The following is a 17,600-nucleotide window of genomic DNA, read 5'->3' as shown; positions in this document are numbered from 1 at the left end:
GTGATACTGCAGCTCCATTGCTGCTAACAGCTTCCAGTAGCATCACGATAGCTCCTTTCTAGCAGGTGATGGCTGCTCTTGAAGCTATGACACCTACGGTCACAGGCTGAAGGCTCATCTGGCCTTGGACTCTACTCTCTACCCTGCAGTGTACTTCCTACAAATGGGGCCACTGCAAGCAACGTCATGTGGCCGAACTCCCTGCCGGAAGCAGGTAAAGTGGTCAGAACAGACACTGCGTAGACGGTTCAAGCTGCCCCTCAATGACGGGGCTCTTTTTAGTATGGGGCTTCGTGGCAAAGAAGATCCTAAATCATCAGAAGCCAGTGGTAATTTGTGGTTTTCAGAGCAAGGGTGGCTTCCCTACTTAACCCCCTCCCATAAATGCTGGGAGCCATTAATTATCCAATACACAGGCCAGTGCTGGGTTAATCACTTCACAGAATCCTGATTTTATGCACCCATTAGATGAATGATTTTAGTGGGTCACAGAGGGCCATTTCTGCCTGGGTCTGAACCATTTTCTAGAAGGCAGAAGCTCCCTGTTGAGCTGTGCTGTCTTCTTATACCATTTGTTTTCCTGCCTGGGAGCTATAGGACAGTCACCCAGGGATGACGGGGTCATGTCGTCACGAGGACTGAACCGAACACGAGTTTGGCACTCCCTCCTCCTTCCCATGGAAATTCATCACTGAAGTGTCCACATTCTAGTCAGATTTTTTTGAAACCTGCTCAATTTCACCGTATCTTTATTCATGTAAATTCAACCTAATTTTGTAGTGCTTCTCAAACACTGATGGACGTAGGAGTCACCTGGGGGCCTTTTTTTTTTTTGCGGTACGCGGGCCTCTCACTGCTGTGGTCTCTCCCTTTGCGGAGCACAGGCTCCGGACGCGCAGGCCCAGCGGCCATGGCTCACGGGTCCAGCCGCTCCGCGGCATGTGGGATCTTCCCGGACCGGGGCACGAACCCGTGTCTCCTGCACTGGCAGGCGGACTCTCAACCACTGCGCCACCAGGGAAGCCCTGGGGGCCTTGTTAAAGGGAGATTCTGACTCAGCAGGCCTGGGGTGGGGTCTGAGATCATAAGTTTCTAACACCCTCCCAGACGGTGCAGTTGCTACTGGTCCTCAAAACCCACACTTTGAGACAAGCATGGGTTTACAGCGGTGTTTCTCGCAGGTTGATTTTGTCCTCCCCCTCCCGCCAGGGGGTGTCTGGCAATGTCTGGAGACATTTTAGGTTGTCACAACTGAGGGTGGGTGTCCTTCTGGCATCTAGTGGGTAGAGACCAGGAACATATCCTATGATACACAGGACAGACCCCAAAGAAAGAGTGATTCATCCCCAAATACCAGTGCTGCCAAGGTTGAAAAACACTGGTTTAGAGCAAACTTTTAAAAAATAACTCATGAAGTTCAAGTATCTTTGCACAGTAATTCTATGCCATTTCCTAGCTGGCTAACCTTAATCCTACAGACCAAGCCCAATAAAACCACTGATCTTTGCCTCGGCTGGTGTCAAACCCCAAAGAGCTCGGACCGCTCTTTCTTTCCCACAGCTTCTGATACGAGCCACACCCCCCCCACATCTCTGTTTTCCATTTCTCTACGTCTGCGCACATCCCTAATGTCTCAGCTTCCCTGTAATAATGTAAGGTGGGAAAACTGGCTAGAATGGAGAAAAAGGAGAGTGCATTTCCATGCCTCTCTCTTTTTGGGGCTTCAACTTAGATCGGACATAGGAGGTGCATGCCTGGACTCTTCAGAGCCCTTTCCTCTCCTCTCTGATGTTTCTGGGTGAAGCTGGGTATAACATAACGCACATCAATGCATGTTTGGAGCAGAGGTGGGGTCAGAACACTGCTGTATTTAGGACTGCCGACATGAGAGCACCCCAGAAAAGCCACAGCAGTCTTGTTTCTCTTTTCCCTAGGACCTCTCCAAGAGGGCTAATCACCGCTCTTCAGGAACTGTCCCCACTCTGTGTCCACCAGTTCTGATGAGAGGCAACTGAGACAGTCAATTCCCACGCAAACCACCAGGGGCATGACAGCACAGGTAATTAATTGGTCCAGAACGGTGTAGGACTGAAGGCCGGTAACGGGGTGCAGTAGAGGACGTCACAGGGGCAGGGCAGCCCAAAATGTCCTTACGGGAGGGAAAGGGGGTGTAGGGAGACAGGCCCCGATGGTACCTCGGGTCTTACCAGCACAGTGATCCCTTGCTCTTTGCACAGCATGGCCACTGCTCCCAGAAGGATACTTAGCAACACCCAGAACGTGGACTGCGTCCCCTCCTTGTTAGCTGCCAATCAGGAGAAATGACAAATACAAAAGTCATGCGACATAGCTCAGTCTTGTTAACACCTGGAACTAAAATTCTAAGCATGCACCTTCAATAGCCACAATTTAAAAACAGTTTGGTCTTCGGACAGCATTTCTCTGTGGGTGAGTGTGTTAGACCCACACTTCTGGTTAGACAGCACCCTCTACATGGCACACACATCTCCTTCTCAAGGGGACCCCAGCAGGTGCCCAGAGCCTTTGGGAGGCACTGTAATGCAGCCCTGGCCACAAAGACATCTCAAGGCAGAGTCCCCAGGGGGCAAGTTCCTTCTCCCCACCTGGCCAGTCACCTAACAGGCCATTCTGACAGGGCGTGCCAAGAACTCTCACTGGGGGTGTATGCACTGCATCTGGTTGCACAGGACCCAGCAGTCGCTGCTGCTGTTACAACAGGGGGCGATGGAAATCCCCAATCTGCTCTAAGAATCTCGACAACTCCCAGGGTTGGAGTCCAGCACTGCTCTGAGAGCGGCTACCCCTTCCAGGTGGAGTCTGGGCTCTCTAAACACCTGGTGGCTTAGGAACGTCTGCTCTGCTACCACCGTGGAATAGTTCTGAAGGATGCAGGATGCAGGACCAGTGAGGCCACATGCATGGACACTGAAGCAACAACAGGAAGTCAAAGCATCACCAGAAATGTGACCGCTGTAGTAAGCAGCTTGGGTGGGGCGGAGCTCCAGTCATAACTGATGGTCCCTAAATGGCCTTCTGAGGAGGGAGGGTCTGCTATCCACTGGCGGGTGGCTGGTGGATGCAAGTTGGGGGCCAGAGCTGAACTGCTCAGGAGGAGAAGAAAGGGCACATGTGATGCTCCTCTCTGTTCCTTTGTGACACCCTCACCTCCTCGTTGAGGTAGATGGTGAACAAACATTTAAAAAAGACCTAAGTTTAGCACCCCTATGTTCACAGCAGCACTATTCACAACAGCCAAGACATGGAAACAAGCTAAATGTCCATTGACAGATGAATGGATAAAGAAGATGTGGTATATATACAAAATGTGTATACACAATATATACAGTATATTGAGTAATATACACAATATTACTCAGCCATAAAAAAGAAGGAAATAATGCCATTTGTAGCAACATGGATGGACCTAGAGATTATCATACTAAGTGAAGTAAGTCAGAAAGAGAAAGACATGGGACTTCCCTGGTGGCGCAGTGGTTAAGAATCTGCCTGCCAATGCAGGGGACACGTGTTCGAGCCCTGGTCTGGGAAGATCCCACATGCCGTGGAGCAACTAAGCCCGTGCGCCACAACTACTGAGCCTGTGCTCTAGAGCCCTGAACCACAACTACTGAGCCCACGTGCCACAACTACTGAAGCCCACGTGCCTAGAGCCCGTGCTCCACAACAAGAGAAGCCGCCGCAGTGAGAAGCTCGAACACCACAATGAAGAGTAGCCCCCACTCGCCGCAACTAGAGAAAAGCCCGCGTGCAGCAACGAAGACGCAACGTAGCCAGAAATAAATAAATAAATAAATTTACAAAAAAAAAGAAAAAGACAAACACCATATGTTATCACCTATATATGGAATTTAAAATATGACACAAATGAACCTATCTATGAAACAGAAACAGAATCATGGACATAGAGAACAGACTGGTGGTTGCCAAGGGAGAGGAGGTTGGGGGAGGGATGGAGGGGGAGGTTGGGATGAGCAGATGTAAGCTTTTATATATAGGATGGATAAACAACAAGGTCCTACTCTATAGCACAGAGAACTATATTCAATGTCCTGTGATAAACCATAATGGAAAATATTAAAAAAAGAATGTACATATATGTATAACTGAATCACTTTGCTGTACAGCAGAAATCAACACAACATTGTAAATCAACTATACTTCAATTTAAAAAATTAATTTAAAAAATAAGATAAAAATTTAAAACACACCTAAGTTTGAGGTAGGGCAAAGTGAACCTGCTTGGAGGAGGTGCCCATCAATCTTGGGTCACCTCTGCTTAAAACCGGAACTCCTGGTCTAAATTCCAGCTCTGCCGTTTACCAAGTAGCCTTGAGCGAGTTACTTTTACTAACCGTCTCAGTGACTTCATCAATAAAATGGGGGCAACATTACCTATGCATCCCCTACTTGAGAGAGAAAAAAATATATAGAAGTACCTGGCCACTTGTGTTAAAAGTTACATAACTATGCTTGTAAATGCAAAACATATCTCTGGAGAACACACGTGAAACTAACTACAGTAGTTTCTGAACAGTTTTAAGAAGAAAAATTCAGGTAGGAGAGGAAGTCTTCCTTTCACCGGGTAATGTTTCATACTGTCTAAATTTTCTTAACTATGTGCATGTATTAAAAACCATACTAAAAACTACACATTAAAAAAAATCACTTGGTATAGTGCTGGGACCCCAGAAAGCATTCAGTGTTTGTTGCACATTAATCAGCAAAACCACCCCAGGTTTGAGGGAGAGGGTCTTTCAATGGGGCTTTGATGCAAGGGGGTGGCTGATCTGTCACCTTGTCACCAAAATGTGCCAAGCTTGTTATTCAGTGAAAAGATGCACCTTGGTTCTCATTAAACTGCTTGAGCAAGAAACCAACAATTAAGGGGTGTGTGTATGTGATGCAGATCCTGAGTGAAGTGAATATGTAAGAATCATCAGCAAAACCCCAGGACGAAAGTCCTGGGCTCCCTGTCCTGAAACAGCTGTGGGGTCTGGGTTGGGAAGTGCTAGCCTTGAACTTTCTACGTGTGGGTGGAGACTCCTCTCAACATATCGAGGGTCTGCAACCAGCCGAGCCCCCTGGACTCTCAACAAACTGTGAACAGGACTGAACCCCCTGCTGCTAAGGGCCCAGTAGGCTGGTGGGGAAAGTGTCCTAGTCACAAACAGGCTATGATGGCTGGAGAGATTCGGAAGTCTAGCAAAAGGACACAAAGGCCAACATTTTCTAACCCTTTCAGCTTTTCTTGGGACCCTCCGTATGTCAAATTTCCAAATGTAATGTACAAACAGGCAGAATTAATAGAATACAGAAGTCTTATTTGGCTGTATAGTTGAGGCACCAGAAGGCTTTTCACCAGGACAAATGATCAACAAACAAGAAAGCCTCACTGATTTGGAATCCACTGTCCCATAAAACACAACGAACACTCTTGCTGTAAGTCTTTCCAATCCTTCCTGCCGCTGACATGATAAAAGGGTCCCAATGCTGAGAATGGCATTTAAGGCCTCGCTGCTGGGCGACACAGCCTCTCTCCAGGTTCCCTCGGTCTATATTCCAGGAACACGGGTCAACCTGCTCACTGGGCTTTGCACATTCCACTCTCTTAGGCTAGAACGTTCCCGGCAGAATCCTGCCATCTTATTCAGCTGCCAAAGGTCACTTAGGCTGTGCGACCCACTCCCACTCTCTTGGGCAGCCTCCCTTCCCAATTCACTGGGCTTTATTCACAGTTAGAACAACAGCAAGTGGTCCTACTGTGGGCACGCCTGACTGCCCAAGAGCAGGGTCTGTCTCACACACTCCGGTGCCCCTAACTGACCCCCTAGATTAAGTTAGGCCCAGCATAGCACCTAAACTGCCCTCAGCACAATCAGTCACTACATTCTTCTCACACTTTATTGCAAAGGCTTGATTTTTCTGTATTTTCCCCAGATGGGGCTTCTCACCCTTGGCACTGCTGACATTTGGGTGGGTCAATTCTCTGCATCGTAGGATGTTTAGAGCCTCCCTTGTTTCTACCCATGAGATGCCAGTAGCACTTCCAGCCCTCAGTGGTGATGAGCAAAAATGTCAGACTTTGCCAGATGTCCTGGGGGTGGGAGGGGATCATGCCCAGTTGAGACCATTGCACTAAACCTGTGCCACTCACAGCGTGTGGTCCATGGACCTACCCAGAGATCTTGTAAGAAAGGCAGACTCTCAGGCCCCACCCAGAACCTCGGACTCAGAAACTCCAGGGTGGAGCCCAGCTGTGAGCCTTTGAACCAGCCCCCCAGGTGATTCTGATGCTAAAGGTCAAGAAGCTTCACCCTAGATGGGAAGCTTGCTCACCGGTGCATCCCAGGCACCAGGCCTGGCTCTTTGGAGCAACTCCTCCAAGCTCCAGAATCCGCAGCACCTGATGATCTACCGGAAGGGGCAAGGAACGGACGAATCACAGAACCACAGTGTAGGAACAGCTGGAGCGCTCTCAGAGGTTGTGCCTATCATCTCCCTTGCAGTGACGGGAAGGCCGGAATCCCTTCCAAGACGTTTCCAGCCGGGGGCCACGGGGCCTTGACTTCAGGAACGTCAGTGATGGGTGTCACTTTCCATGACAGTTTCCATGACAGCCCATTTCGGTTTTAACGTTGGGTCGTGTAACACGCTTTCTTAGAGCGAGCCCACGCCAGCCTCCCCCCACCTCCTGCTGCCCTAGAGCAGTGCCTCTCCAATAGCCCAGGTGGCACAGTGCCTGCGAGCCAAGTTCTCTTTATCGCAAACCACTGTATATCGGAATATTTAGTTCCATCAAGCAAACTATGGATAATTTCACTTGTAGAAATTAATTACGTTTTATATGTAATACCAAGAGATCACAGTTACGAGCCACAACAACAGAGCCTTGTGACATTAGACATGACTGCGCTGGGGTGTTTACATATTTATTGGAATTTATTATTATTTTTGGCCCTGCCGCTTGGCATGTGGGATCTCAGCTCCCCGACCAGGGATCGAACCCGCACTCCCTGCATTGGAAGCGTGGAGTTTTAACCCCTGGACCGCCAGGGAAGTCCCAGGAATTTATTATTTTCTTTGGGCATTTGGTAGCAATCATTAGCAGACAAGTGCTCACAGACACCAAGTCTTTAAAAAAAAAAAAAAAAAAGGCCAAAATAACCCTAAAGCTATTAGTTAATTCCTTTTAGGATATGATTTAAAGAAAGGCCTCACATGTTTTAGCAGGTGAGCACAAGGGTCCAGCTGGCAAAGCAAAGGTGATGACACTCACGATGCACCACACCAGAGCATGGGTACGCCCATGGCTTCTGACATACGACAGCAATGGACGGAGGGTGACAGCGTAAGGCTTGTCCTCTCCATCCTGGCATACGTGTGTTCACTTAGCCCCTCCTCTGGTAACACGTCATCCTGAGTCTGCGTCCAACCACTTCCAGGATTTTCTCGTTATCAGCAGTTTATATGCAAACAGAACCCTTAAACGAACCTATTAATTACCACGGAGTCTCCTCTACAGGGTAAAAGACACCCCAACCCTAGCTCCTATGCCCCTACCGGCTCCACACCACCCTGCACGGGAGATGGTGCTGTAGGCTGACCTGAGCCATTTGTTTTCATGCCCACCAAGCATTAGGTTCAGTAGTTCACTAGAAACCAAATGGAGGGACTTCCCTGGTGGTCCAGTGGTTGGGACTCTGCGCTTCCACTGCAGGGAGCATGGGTTCGATCCCTGGTCGGGGAACTAAGATCCTGCAAGCTGCGCAGTGTGGCCAAAAAAAAAAAAAAAAGCCAAATGGACTTCTCCCTTCCTTGCCCCTTTACCTGGATTTGATTTTTTAAGCTTCTACTCCCACAATCTGTGTTTATACCTCTTAAGGAAACATAATATGATTTCCCAATGTAATGTTCCCTGTTCTTAACATTAAAAGCAAGGCCCTTGATTATTTTCTATTTCTTCCCAGAAAAACTGAATTAGCTTGTGTTTTACTTGACTGTAACAGGGATTAATTTCCCCCCCACGGACCAGTGGTTTTGGATAGGAAAAGAATTCCCAGTTCCTCCATTAAAACACCCAAAGGGGGCTTCCCTGGTGGCGCAGTGGTTGAGAGTCCGCCTGCCGATGCAGGGGACACTGGTTCGTGCCCCGGTCCGGGAAGATCCCACATGCCGCGGAGCAGCTGGGCCCGTGAGCCATGGCCGCTGAGCCTGCGCGTCCGGAGCCTGTGCTCCGCAACGGGAGAGGCCACAACAGTGAGAGGCCCGCATACCACAAAAAAAAAAAACCAAAAAAACAAAAAACACCCAAAGGACCGCTCTTGAAAGCACTGCATTAATGCAAAGTTAAATTACTACAGGGCTGTGGAAGTGATGGGCTCACGTTCCACTTGTCTGGAATTTAAAATGGATTTTTCCTCAGTTGGCTAAATCAGAGATTTCACTGAATACAGAAAAATAACATTAAAAAACCCACAAGCTTCAGGTTCATCGATAGCCTTCTCCCTAATCTCACCCCATAATTTCACCACACTTCTCAAATCCCAAATTTCTGTAAGGGACTCAGACTCCCTCCAACTCTCAAATCTTTATCACAGCTCTTCTGGGACAGCCCTAATCTTTACTTTTCTCTTATACTTCTGATTTTGTTCAAACATGTCCAGCGTGGAAACGTGCGAAAGATGAAGATGAGTCTTTGCTGAAGAAGTTTCTTCAGTTTCAGTGTTTATTAAATATGAGTGTCACTTCTCAACAGTGGCAATTTCAGGGACCAGTTGTAAACCCAGTGATGGCTTCACATTCAGAAAACCAAATTCTAGACCACCACTGTCCAAGAGGAGGCATGGCAGTTACTGAGCACCTGAAATGTACCTCTTACCTATTGAGATGTGTTGGAAGGGTCAAACACACACCTGATTTTGAAGACTCCATATGAAAAAAAGAATGTTAAACATTTCATCATTTGTACACCGATTACATGCTGAAATTATAATATTTTTGATATATCGGGCTAAAAATGTATAGTTAAAATTCATCTAACCTGTTCCTTTTTATAATGTGGCCAGTAGAAATTTTGTTATGACCTGAATGGCTCACACTGTATTTCCTATTGCACAGCACTGTTTACACCATGTGCTGAGACCCAGCTCATATAAGAAATGATCTGCACAGCTGTGTTTGTGTTCCAAGTCTGCCTTTGAAAAACTCGGAAAATACGAAATTCGTTGCCTATTTAAATCCAATTATTTCTCCCCCAATCCCTACCAGACTAGCAGTTGATATGTTATCAGGAGTCATAAGACTAAGCATGCATATACACTTCAGTTTTCCCACCATCCAAACTAGAAAGCTGGGTAAAACTAATACAGTTGACTTGAACTGGAGATTCAGGGCCTGACACCTCGGTATAACTTCACAGACAGCGCCCCACGTTCCTCGGTATCCGAGGTTCCACATCCGCGGATTCAACCAACTTCCAGTCCTGTAGTACTGAAGTGCGTATTGAAAAAAATCCGCCTACAAGTGCACCCGTGCAGTTCACACCCATGTTGCTCAAGAGCTAACTGTAGTTTTAAACTATTTCATATAAATCAAAGGGGTCCTCTTTACAAATGTGTTGTATATAGGTGCATGATAAACCAAGGCCAACCTACACAGCATTGATAAAGTGTTTCTAGTACTGGGGGCAATCAAGAAAGGCCTCATAAAAATTAATCAACTGGGAAAGTAGTCCTGAGTTTGGGGACAGCCCAGCCTAGCGGCCTTCTGGTAATAAAACCTCCTCTAGCACAGCTTTACCCATGTAATTCCCCAATTTAAGATTTTCTTTGAGTATTAATTTGTCAACTAACGCTAATAATTGCCAATATATACAGCTAATCTAGATAAATTTGGACTTGTGTTTTTGTATGTTTTTACTTAATAACTAATGCAAGCTACTCTTTTATTTCCAACTTTGAGCATTTTAATACGGCAACTGAAACAGATAACAGAAGGCTACCTTGCATACAGTTGGCACTCAGTAAATATTTGTTGAGTCAATGGTTTCATTTATTTCCATGTCTATTAGAAGCCTTACTATATTTTGAAGGCAATTATGAGATGGTATTTAATACCAAAAAGTTATTAATTTGTTAATGTGAACAAATACAGCCAGAAGTCAAGTCTTTTCACTTTTAATTTAGTCTTTGAACCCCCTCACAAGGGAAGAATCTTCATCATGTAAGAGACTCTTTTTCAAAATAAATTATTATTTTTAAAATTTATTTATTTTACTTTAATTTTTTTGGCCACACCGTGCAGCTTGTGGGAACTTAGTTCCCTGACCAGGGATTGAACCCGAGACCTTGGCAGTGAGTGTGTGGAGTCCTAACCACTGGACCGCCAGGGCATTCCCTAAAATAAATTATTTTTTAAAAATTACATAAGTAATATTAAAAATGCATAAGAGAAACTGATTATTTTAGTTTTAAATTTAGAATTAACTGTTAAAAACAGTAAAAATAAATATCCTGACGCAGATATCGCCTCCAGTGCAGTTGCATTTATGAATTACTTTTATTCAAAAAAGTCTTTCCCAAACAGGGAATTCTAACTGGTGCATAGCTCTGTGTAAGCATCTCAGGTTCTGACAGAGTTCTCCATCTCATCTCCATCCAGTCTGCTAAATTTTAAGCACCAATGACCCAGGAGAGGAAATTTTTTTAAAAACCCTAAAAAGCTATTCTTACACCATGCAACATCTCTCATCACTTAAGAACACAACTAGGATAATTGTGCAGCATTCGCAAACATCAACACTTTATAATCCAGAACTTAATAAAGACTGGTTTAGAAAGTGTTTTCTTTGTTTAGGTATATGTCTCTGTTACCTGAGATAATCCAATCACTTAGGTAAAGGGAGGCAAAGGCTAATAGGCAGTGGGGATGGGGGTGGGGGAAGGAGCGGGGGGGGGGGGGGCGGGAATAAAACACCCACATGCACTAACAGAAAGACACTTGTCAGTGCCAACATCCGCAAGTGCCAACAGATGTGATCAATTTAATGAAGCACTGCGCCTCGGATTTGGCACTGCTTTCAAGTGGGAGGCTCTTCTTTCAGAAAAAAGCATCACATTGTAGGAGCTACCCTCTTCACCACTCGATGCCTGGCATCTCTGCTGCCTTAAAACTGGCACGGCGTGGTGTGTGTGTGGGGGAATCACTCCACCCTGACAGGTGGCCCCAACTCCCTCTGCCAGAGCGACACAATGAGCATCAGATTCTCGTTCCAAAAGTGGGAGCCAACCAAGCAGTGCTTCCACCCGCAGAATGAGAGAAGTCAGACACTGCGGTCCTAAAATACAAGACCGTTTTGGGAGAATCGAGCAATGTACGAACCACGAAACATGAAAGAGAGAAAAGAGAACACACATGAATACTGATGTCACAATTCAGATGGCAACGACCCCAAATCTAAAAACAAGTGTCCTAGACTATGTGAGTTACACGATTGCCCAAATTTCTTTTAAGCTGTGTAATTCTAAGTCAAAGAAAAACATGTCTTGAATCACAGTGGAAAACAGGAGGAAATGAGACCCCAAGAATCAAGAGTTATCCTGTTTTAGCTGCCTGAACTATGGTACGGAGAGCAACACAACAAAGTTTAAGAACTTAGAACAGAGATTTGAGACCTTGTGTTTCATAATAGTTTAGAATTTAAAATGGTTATTCTAGGTTTGTAGCAAATTCCTTCCCCTCTTGAAAAGATTCTCTCCGTCCCACTATAAATGAGACTAATGAAACTTCTCTTCTTCGTCCGAACTCCCATGAAACAATATTTTAAGGTATTAGTTTATAAAAGAAATTGTTTCTGGCTATTCTATCAAGTTTATCGTGCAAAGAGATTACCTGTTTCCAATCCAAAATACGTACTAGGCTTTAACAGAGAGAGAAATGTTGATAGGATGTCTTATCATTAGAATAATACTTTTTGTTTCGGGCATTCAGAAAAAATAACCAGTGCACCATCAACTTCATCTGACTTAGTGTTTTTCTTTCTTTATTTTTTTAAAGAATAATTATCCTTTCTTTATAAGGATATTTTCTTATTTAAAAAAAGATTCTGTTCTAAAAGATCTTGCTTGGAGATATTCTATGTAAGCACCAAAAAAAAGAAAAAAGAAAAGAGGCCGACAGAAATGTTACATGAGATTTTTTTTTCCACTCTCTAAAAATGCTAGGATTCCAGAGGTTAGCACAGAATTGCTTGTTAATAAACTCAGGCAGTTAAAAATTGTCCAGAGCTTTATAATAAAGACACTGCATCTATAAAGAAAGCTAATGAGGTTATCAAAAAGAAATGTATCCTCTGAAAGAGTTTTCTAACTAGTTAAATCATTAATTTCAGAGCACTCAATTTTTTTGTTCCCTTATAAAACATATTAAATCTGTTCTTCTGTAAAAACTCTTTTCTTAAACTTCAATTTTATGAGCAATGAATGCTAGACCTTTCTTTGAATTTATGTTCAGATCCAAAAAGAACAAAGACCAGGTCACTTTAAACATAAGTTTAAACAATAAACAGTGTTTATTATTATTTGTATCCAATAAGTACCGGACTGAACTTCTACCACAAAAAAGTTTTGATTCTCAGCTGCACACTTACAAACATGTAGGCGACCCGAGTAGCTGGGGCGAGGACTCACTGCTACCATGACACGTGTTTGCCCTTGGCTTTTTGTACAATCCACACTGATGAGACAGCAGAAAATAAAGACGTGTGACTATTTCTTAGGGTATCTCAAAGTCCAAATGAAAATATATACACCTGAATGTTCATTAGTATCAAGGGTCCTGCTTTACTGCACTGAAGGAAATTTAATAGAGAGTAGATAAGATAAATTAGCATTTTAATACGGAACTACCGTATGATCCAACAATTCCACTTCTGGGTATTTACCCTAAGGAAATGAAATCACTACTTCGAAAAGATATCTGGGGCTTCCCTGGTGGAGCAGTGGTTAAGAATCTGCCTGCCGGGCTTCCCTGGTGGCGCAGTGGTTGAGAGTCCGCCTGCCGATGCAGGGGACACGGGTTCGTGCCCCGGTCCGGGAAGATCCCACATGCCGCGGAGCGGCTGGGCCCGTGAGCCATGGCCGCTGAGCCTGCGCGTCCGGAGCCTGTGCTCCGCAACGGGAGAGGCCACAACAGTGAGAAGCCCACATACCGCAAAAAAAAAAAAAAAAAAAAGAATCTGCCTGCCAATGCAGGGGACACGGGTTTGAGCCCTGGTCTGGGAAGATGCCACATGCCGCGGAGCAACTAAGCCCGTGCACCACGACTACTGAGCCTGTGCTCTAGAGCCCACGAGCCCCAACTACTGAGCTCACATGCCACAACTACTGAAGCCCGTGCACCTAGAGCCCGTGCTCCACAACAAGAGAAGCCACCGCAATGAGAAGCCCGTGCACCACAATGAAGAGTAGCCCCCGCTCGCCACAACTAGAGAAAGCCCGCGCGCAGCAACGAAGACCCAACGTAGCCAAAAACAAATAAATAAATTTAAAAAAAAAAGATATCTGGACCCCCATGTTCGTTGCAGCATTATTTACAACAGGCAAGACACAAAAACAATGTGTCTATAGACAGATGAATAAAGAAAATATGTACACGTACACATACACACACACACACACACACACACACACACACAATGGAATAGTACTCAGTCATAAAAAGAAGGAAACCTTGCCATTTGCGACAACATGGGTAGACCTTGAGGGCATTATGCTAAGTGAGATAAGTTAAACAGAGAAAGACAAATACTGTATGATCTAACATATATGTGGAATCTTAAAAAAGAAAAAAAAGGGCTTCCCTGGTGGTGCAGTGGTTGAGAGTCCACCTGCCGATGCAGGGGACGTGGGTTCGTGCCCCGGTCTGGGAAGATCCCAAGGTCTGGGAAGATCCCAAATGCCGCAGAGCGGGGGCCATGGCCGCTGAGCCTGCACATCCGGAGCCTGTGCTCCGCAACGGGAGAGGCCACAGCAGTGAGAGGCCCGCGTACCCGGAAAAAAAAAAAAAAAAAAAACACCCCACAAAACTGAACTCATAGATACAGAGAACAGATGGGGGAGCAGTGTGAAATGGGTGAAAATGGTCAAAAGGTACAAACTTCCAGTAACGCGATAAATAATGAGTCCTGGGGATGTAATGTACAGCATGGTGACTATATAGTTAATAACACTGTATTGTACATATGAAAGATGCTAAGAGAGTAGATCTTAAAAGTTCTCATCAGAAGACAAAAAATTCTGTAACTATGGGTGGTGATGGATGTTAGCTAGACTTACTGTGGTGATCATTTCACAATATGTACATATATCAAATCATTATGTTTTACACCTAAAACTAATACAATATTATATGTCAATTATATCTTCATAAAAAAGAAAAAATAATAAAATGTACATCCCATGGCAAACAAACAAAAAAAGAAATCGGCAGTCCCAAGGTTACAGTCATCAATTCTGCATAAATGCACTAAGAAAAGAAGGGGATACTTATTGAGTGCTTGCTCTGAGGTGGTCACAGGGAGGAAAAGAGAACAGGGAAGAAAGGAGAACCAGCGCACTCTTCTCCTTTAGCACTCTGAATAACGGACACTTCCTTTCAATCAAAATACACTGAGCTCTAAGCCCTTCTAGGGCAAAAACTATGTCTCTGACACAGGGCCTGGTACAGGATGCCCTTGAAGTTTGATTAATCATTGGTAAACGAATGAATGACCCAAACTGATAAGCCTCTATGTGATTCTAGAACAGAATCAGAAACAGTGTCTTATCATGAATGGGTAGGGATATTACTGCTTCTTCTCTGTAAAGGTTATGATTAGTTTTGAAGCCCTTGCTCAGCTTAAAAAAGGACTCTCAGCCCCCATATTTATGAAGTTGAACATTAGCATGATGTTTAAGAATTATTCCAGAGAGTTGTTCTCTATAAAACAAGTAGTCTCTGTTCTAAGCCTGTTGAAAGAGGACGGAAAATCCCAAACACAGAAGAGTTGCTGAAAACACAGTGACTATCCACAGAGACCAGGAAAGGTGCTACCGGACTTTAGCAGTGGTTCCAGGGTATTGAGACAAAGGGGGATTTCGGAGTTAGGGAGCAGAGGGAGGAGGCTGGCAGAGTGGAGGGGCTGTTCGGTGCTGCCCGGCCGAGCGGAACAAGGCGGACAGGGCTGGGCATCAGGTCCCAGTGTCCTGCCCTGCTCTGCTGTCCTGAGGTTACAGCAGGTGGGGCTCAGGGCACAGGATCTTGTCGGGAGGGGTCAGAGAAGTGCTTGAGGTGTGGGACACAGGGTTTCCCCAAAACTGGCTAGTAACTGAATGTAAGTCTCTCTCTCTCAAGAATCAGGCATATGACCCAGCAATCCCACTCCTGGGCATATATCCAGAGAAAACCATAATTCGAAAAGATACATGCACCCCAATGTTCACTGCAGCACTATTTACAATAGGCAGGACATGGAAGCAACTTAAATGTCCATTAATAGAGGAATGGATAAAGAAGATGTGGTACATATATACAATGGAATATTACTCAGCCATGAAAAACAAGGAACTAATGCCATTTGCAGCAACATGGATGGACCTGGAGATTGTCATACTGAGTGAAGTAAGTCAGACAGAGAAAGACAAATACCATATGTTATCACTTATATGTGGAGTCTAAAAAAAGGGTGCAGATGAACTTATCTACAAAACAGAAATAAAGTTACGGATGTAGAAAATAAACTTATGATTACCAGGGGGTAAGGGGGGAGGGATAAATTGGAAGAACTGGGATCAACATATAAACACTACTATATATAAAATAGATAACTAATAAGGACCTACTGTATAGCACAGGAAACTCTACTCAGTACTCTGTAATCGCCTATGTGGGAAAACAATCAAAAGAAGAGTGGATAGATGTATATGCATAACTGATTCACTTTGCTGTATGCCTGAAACTAATACAACACTGTGAATCGACTATACCCTAATTAAAAAAAAAAAAAAAAAAAAAGAATCAGGTCATTCTGTGCCTCAAGACCAGCAACAAACTTGGGAGATAGAAATCAACCGTTCCCTTGATAGTCTGTGATGTGGAAACTGAGTGGGCACTGGAAATAACAGTGAAAACCAACTCAAACGCTAGAGAGTGCAGTTGAGGGATGGCTGTTCTCCTCCATCAACTTTAAACTCCCAAGAAAGAACGGTTATGATCTGCAACTCAAAGCCTGCGTGGGCAGGTGGACACAGTCAGAGGACAGAGAAGACACAAAAGTCCACCGCCAATAATAACTTTCTGGGGCAAGACACTGAGGTCTGGCTGTGTGCAGACAGGTAACCTCCTGTAGCTTTGCATTTTCCAAAGACTAAACAAGCTGCGGGTGACAGCAAAGGGCGGTACCAGTCTGGAGGTGGGTCCCTTGGTCCCACTTTGACTCTTTCCTTTTCCTAAAGGGGGTTCAAGTGCATGGGAAGGTGGGACAGCCTGTAAACAAGAGGTCAACGGAGAGGCTTCTTCAAAGCCTTCCTAATCGATCTATTCATCTTCTTACTGTTCCAAGTAACTCAACCAAATGAAAATCTGTTCATATTCTTAAAGGCTTTCCACAGAAGCCATGCCTACCATGGCCACAGGTGTGCAAACATTAAGTATTTCCAGGTGAGCTTTCTCGAAAACATTTACGTACTTAACATTAAAGGCCTATAACAATCTCTTTACAAAATCTCTTTCCAATTTAAAAGTAAACATGCTCTAAATGTTAAAAGAATGCTACCAGACCAAAAAAGAAAGGTTATATCACTACTAAGAGGTAATATACTAGAGTTCCATTAGTACTAAAATATACTTCACCAATTTCTCATGAATCAAAGTATTAACTGAAAAAACATCATATATTAAGCACTTTTTCCTTTGGTATCAGTTTCCAAAGGCCTTATTTTAAAAATCTATCTTTTGTGTGGATGGCTCTTGGAAATAATTTTATAATTTACAAACGAATGAAAAAGAGACACATAGTTCAGAATATGTACATTTGTGTATTGGAACACAGAAAAGGTTAGCAAAAGGATCCAGGGAAAGAATATAACATGTCTGTAGTTTTTCGCCATCCTGTGAGGACACTCCATTAAAGGAGGCTAATAAATGCATCAGTTCACTTGCTAGAAGAATTTTTAGTCTTCTGATAATTTTCCCATAATTTCAATAAGAGCAACCTTTAGAAGTAGTGAGAAATTTTATTACCTCTCCTACATGATGTGTGTTTGAACGTTGAATCTATCAACATTTAGTACGTTCTTCAAAAAGCTCTTTTGATTTCTTTGAAATCCATTCAGAATAAGGGAGTAGTTACTTTAAGGGAAGATATGTTAAAATTAATAAAATGAGGGCTTCCCTGGTGGCGCAGTGGTTGAGAGTCTGCCTGCCGATGCAGGGGACACGGGTTCGTGCCCCGGTCCGGGAAGATCCCACATGCCGCGGAGTGGCTGGGACCGTGAGCCATGGCCGCTGAGCCTGCGCGTCCG

At 44.5% G+C, this 17,600-nt stretch overlaps 1 protein-coding gene across 6 annotated transcripts in view; it reads right to left on the bottom strand.

Annotated features, from left to right (window-relative positions):
- TMTC4 (transmembrane O-mannosyltransferase targeting cadherins 4) overlaps nucleotides 1–17,600 on the bottom strand; it is a 62,325-nt gene that overhangs the window by 25,935 nt on the left and 18,790 nt on the right. For 5 of the 6 annotated variants that reach the window (XM_004273626.3, XM_033435086.2, XM_049701170.1 and 2 more), the window contains one exon: nucleotides 2,208–2,305. The exons of the other annotated variant lie outside the window; for it this stretch is intronic. In XM_004273626.3, coding sequence (XP_004273674.1) covers nucleotides 2,208–2,305 — 98 coding nt within the window. The remainder of the gene's footprint in view (nucleotides 1–2,207; nucleotides 2,306–17,600) is intronic. 6 annotated transcript variants of the gene reach the window in all.

This window comes from Orcinus orca, chromosome 18 (assembly GCF_937001465.1).
Source record: "Orcinus orca chromosome 18, mOrcOrc1.1, whole genome shotgun sequence".
NCBI lineage: Eukaryota > Metazoa > Chordata > Mammalia > Artiodactyla > Delphinidae > Orcinus > Orcinus orca.
Note: the sequence above shows the minus strand (reverse complement) of the source record. Positions and strands in the feature narration are given on the sequence as shown.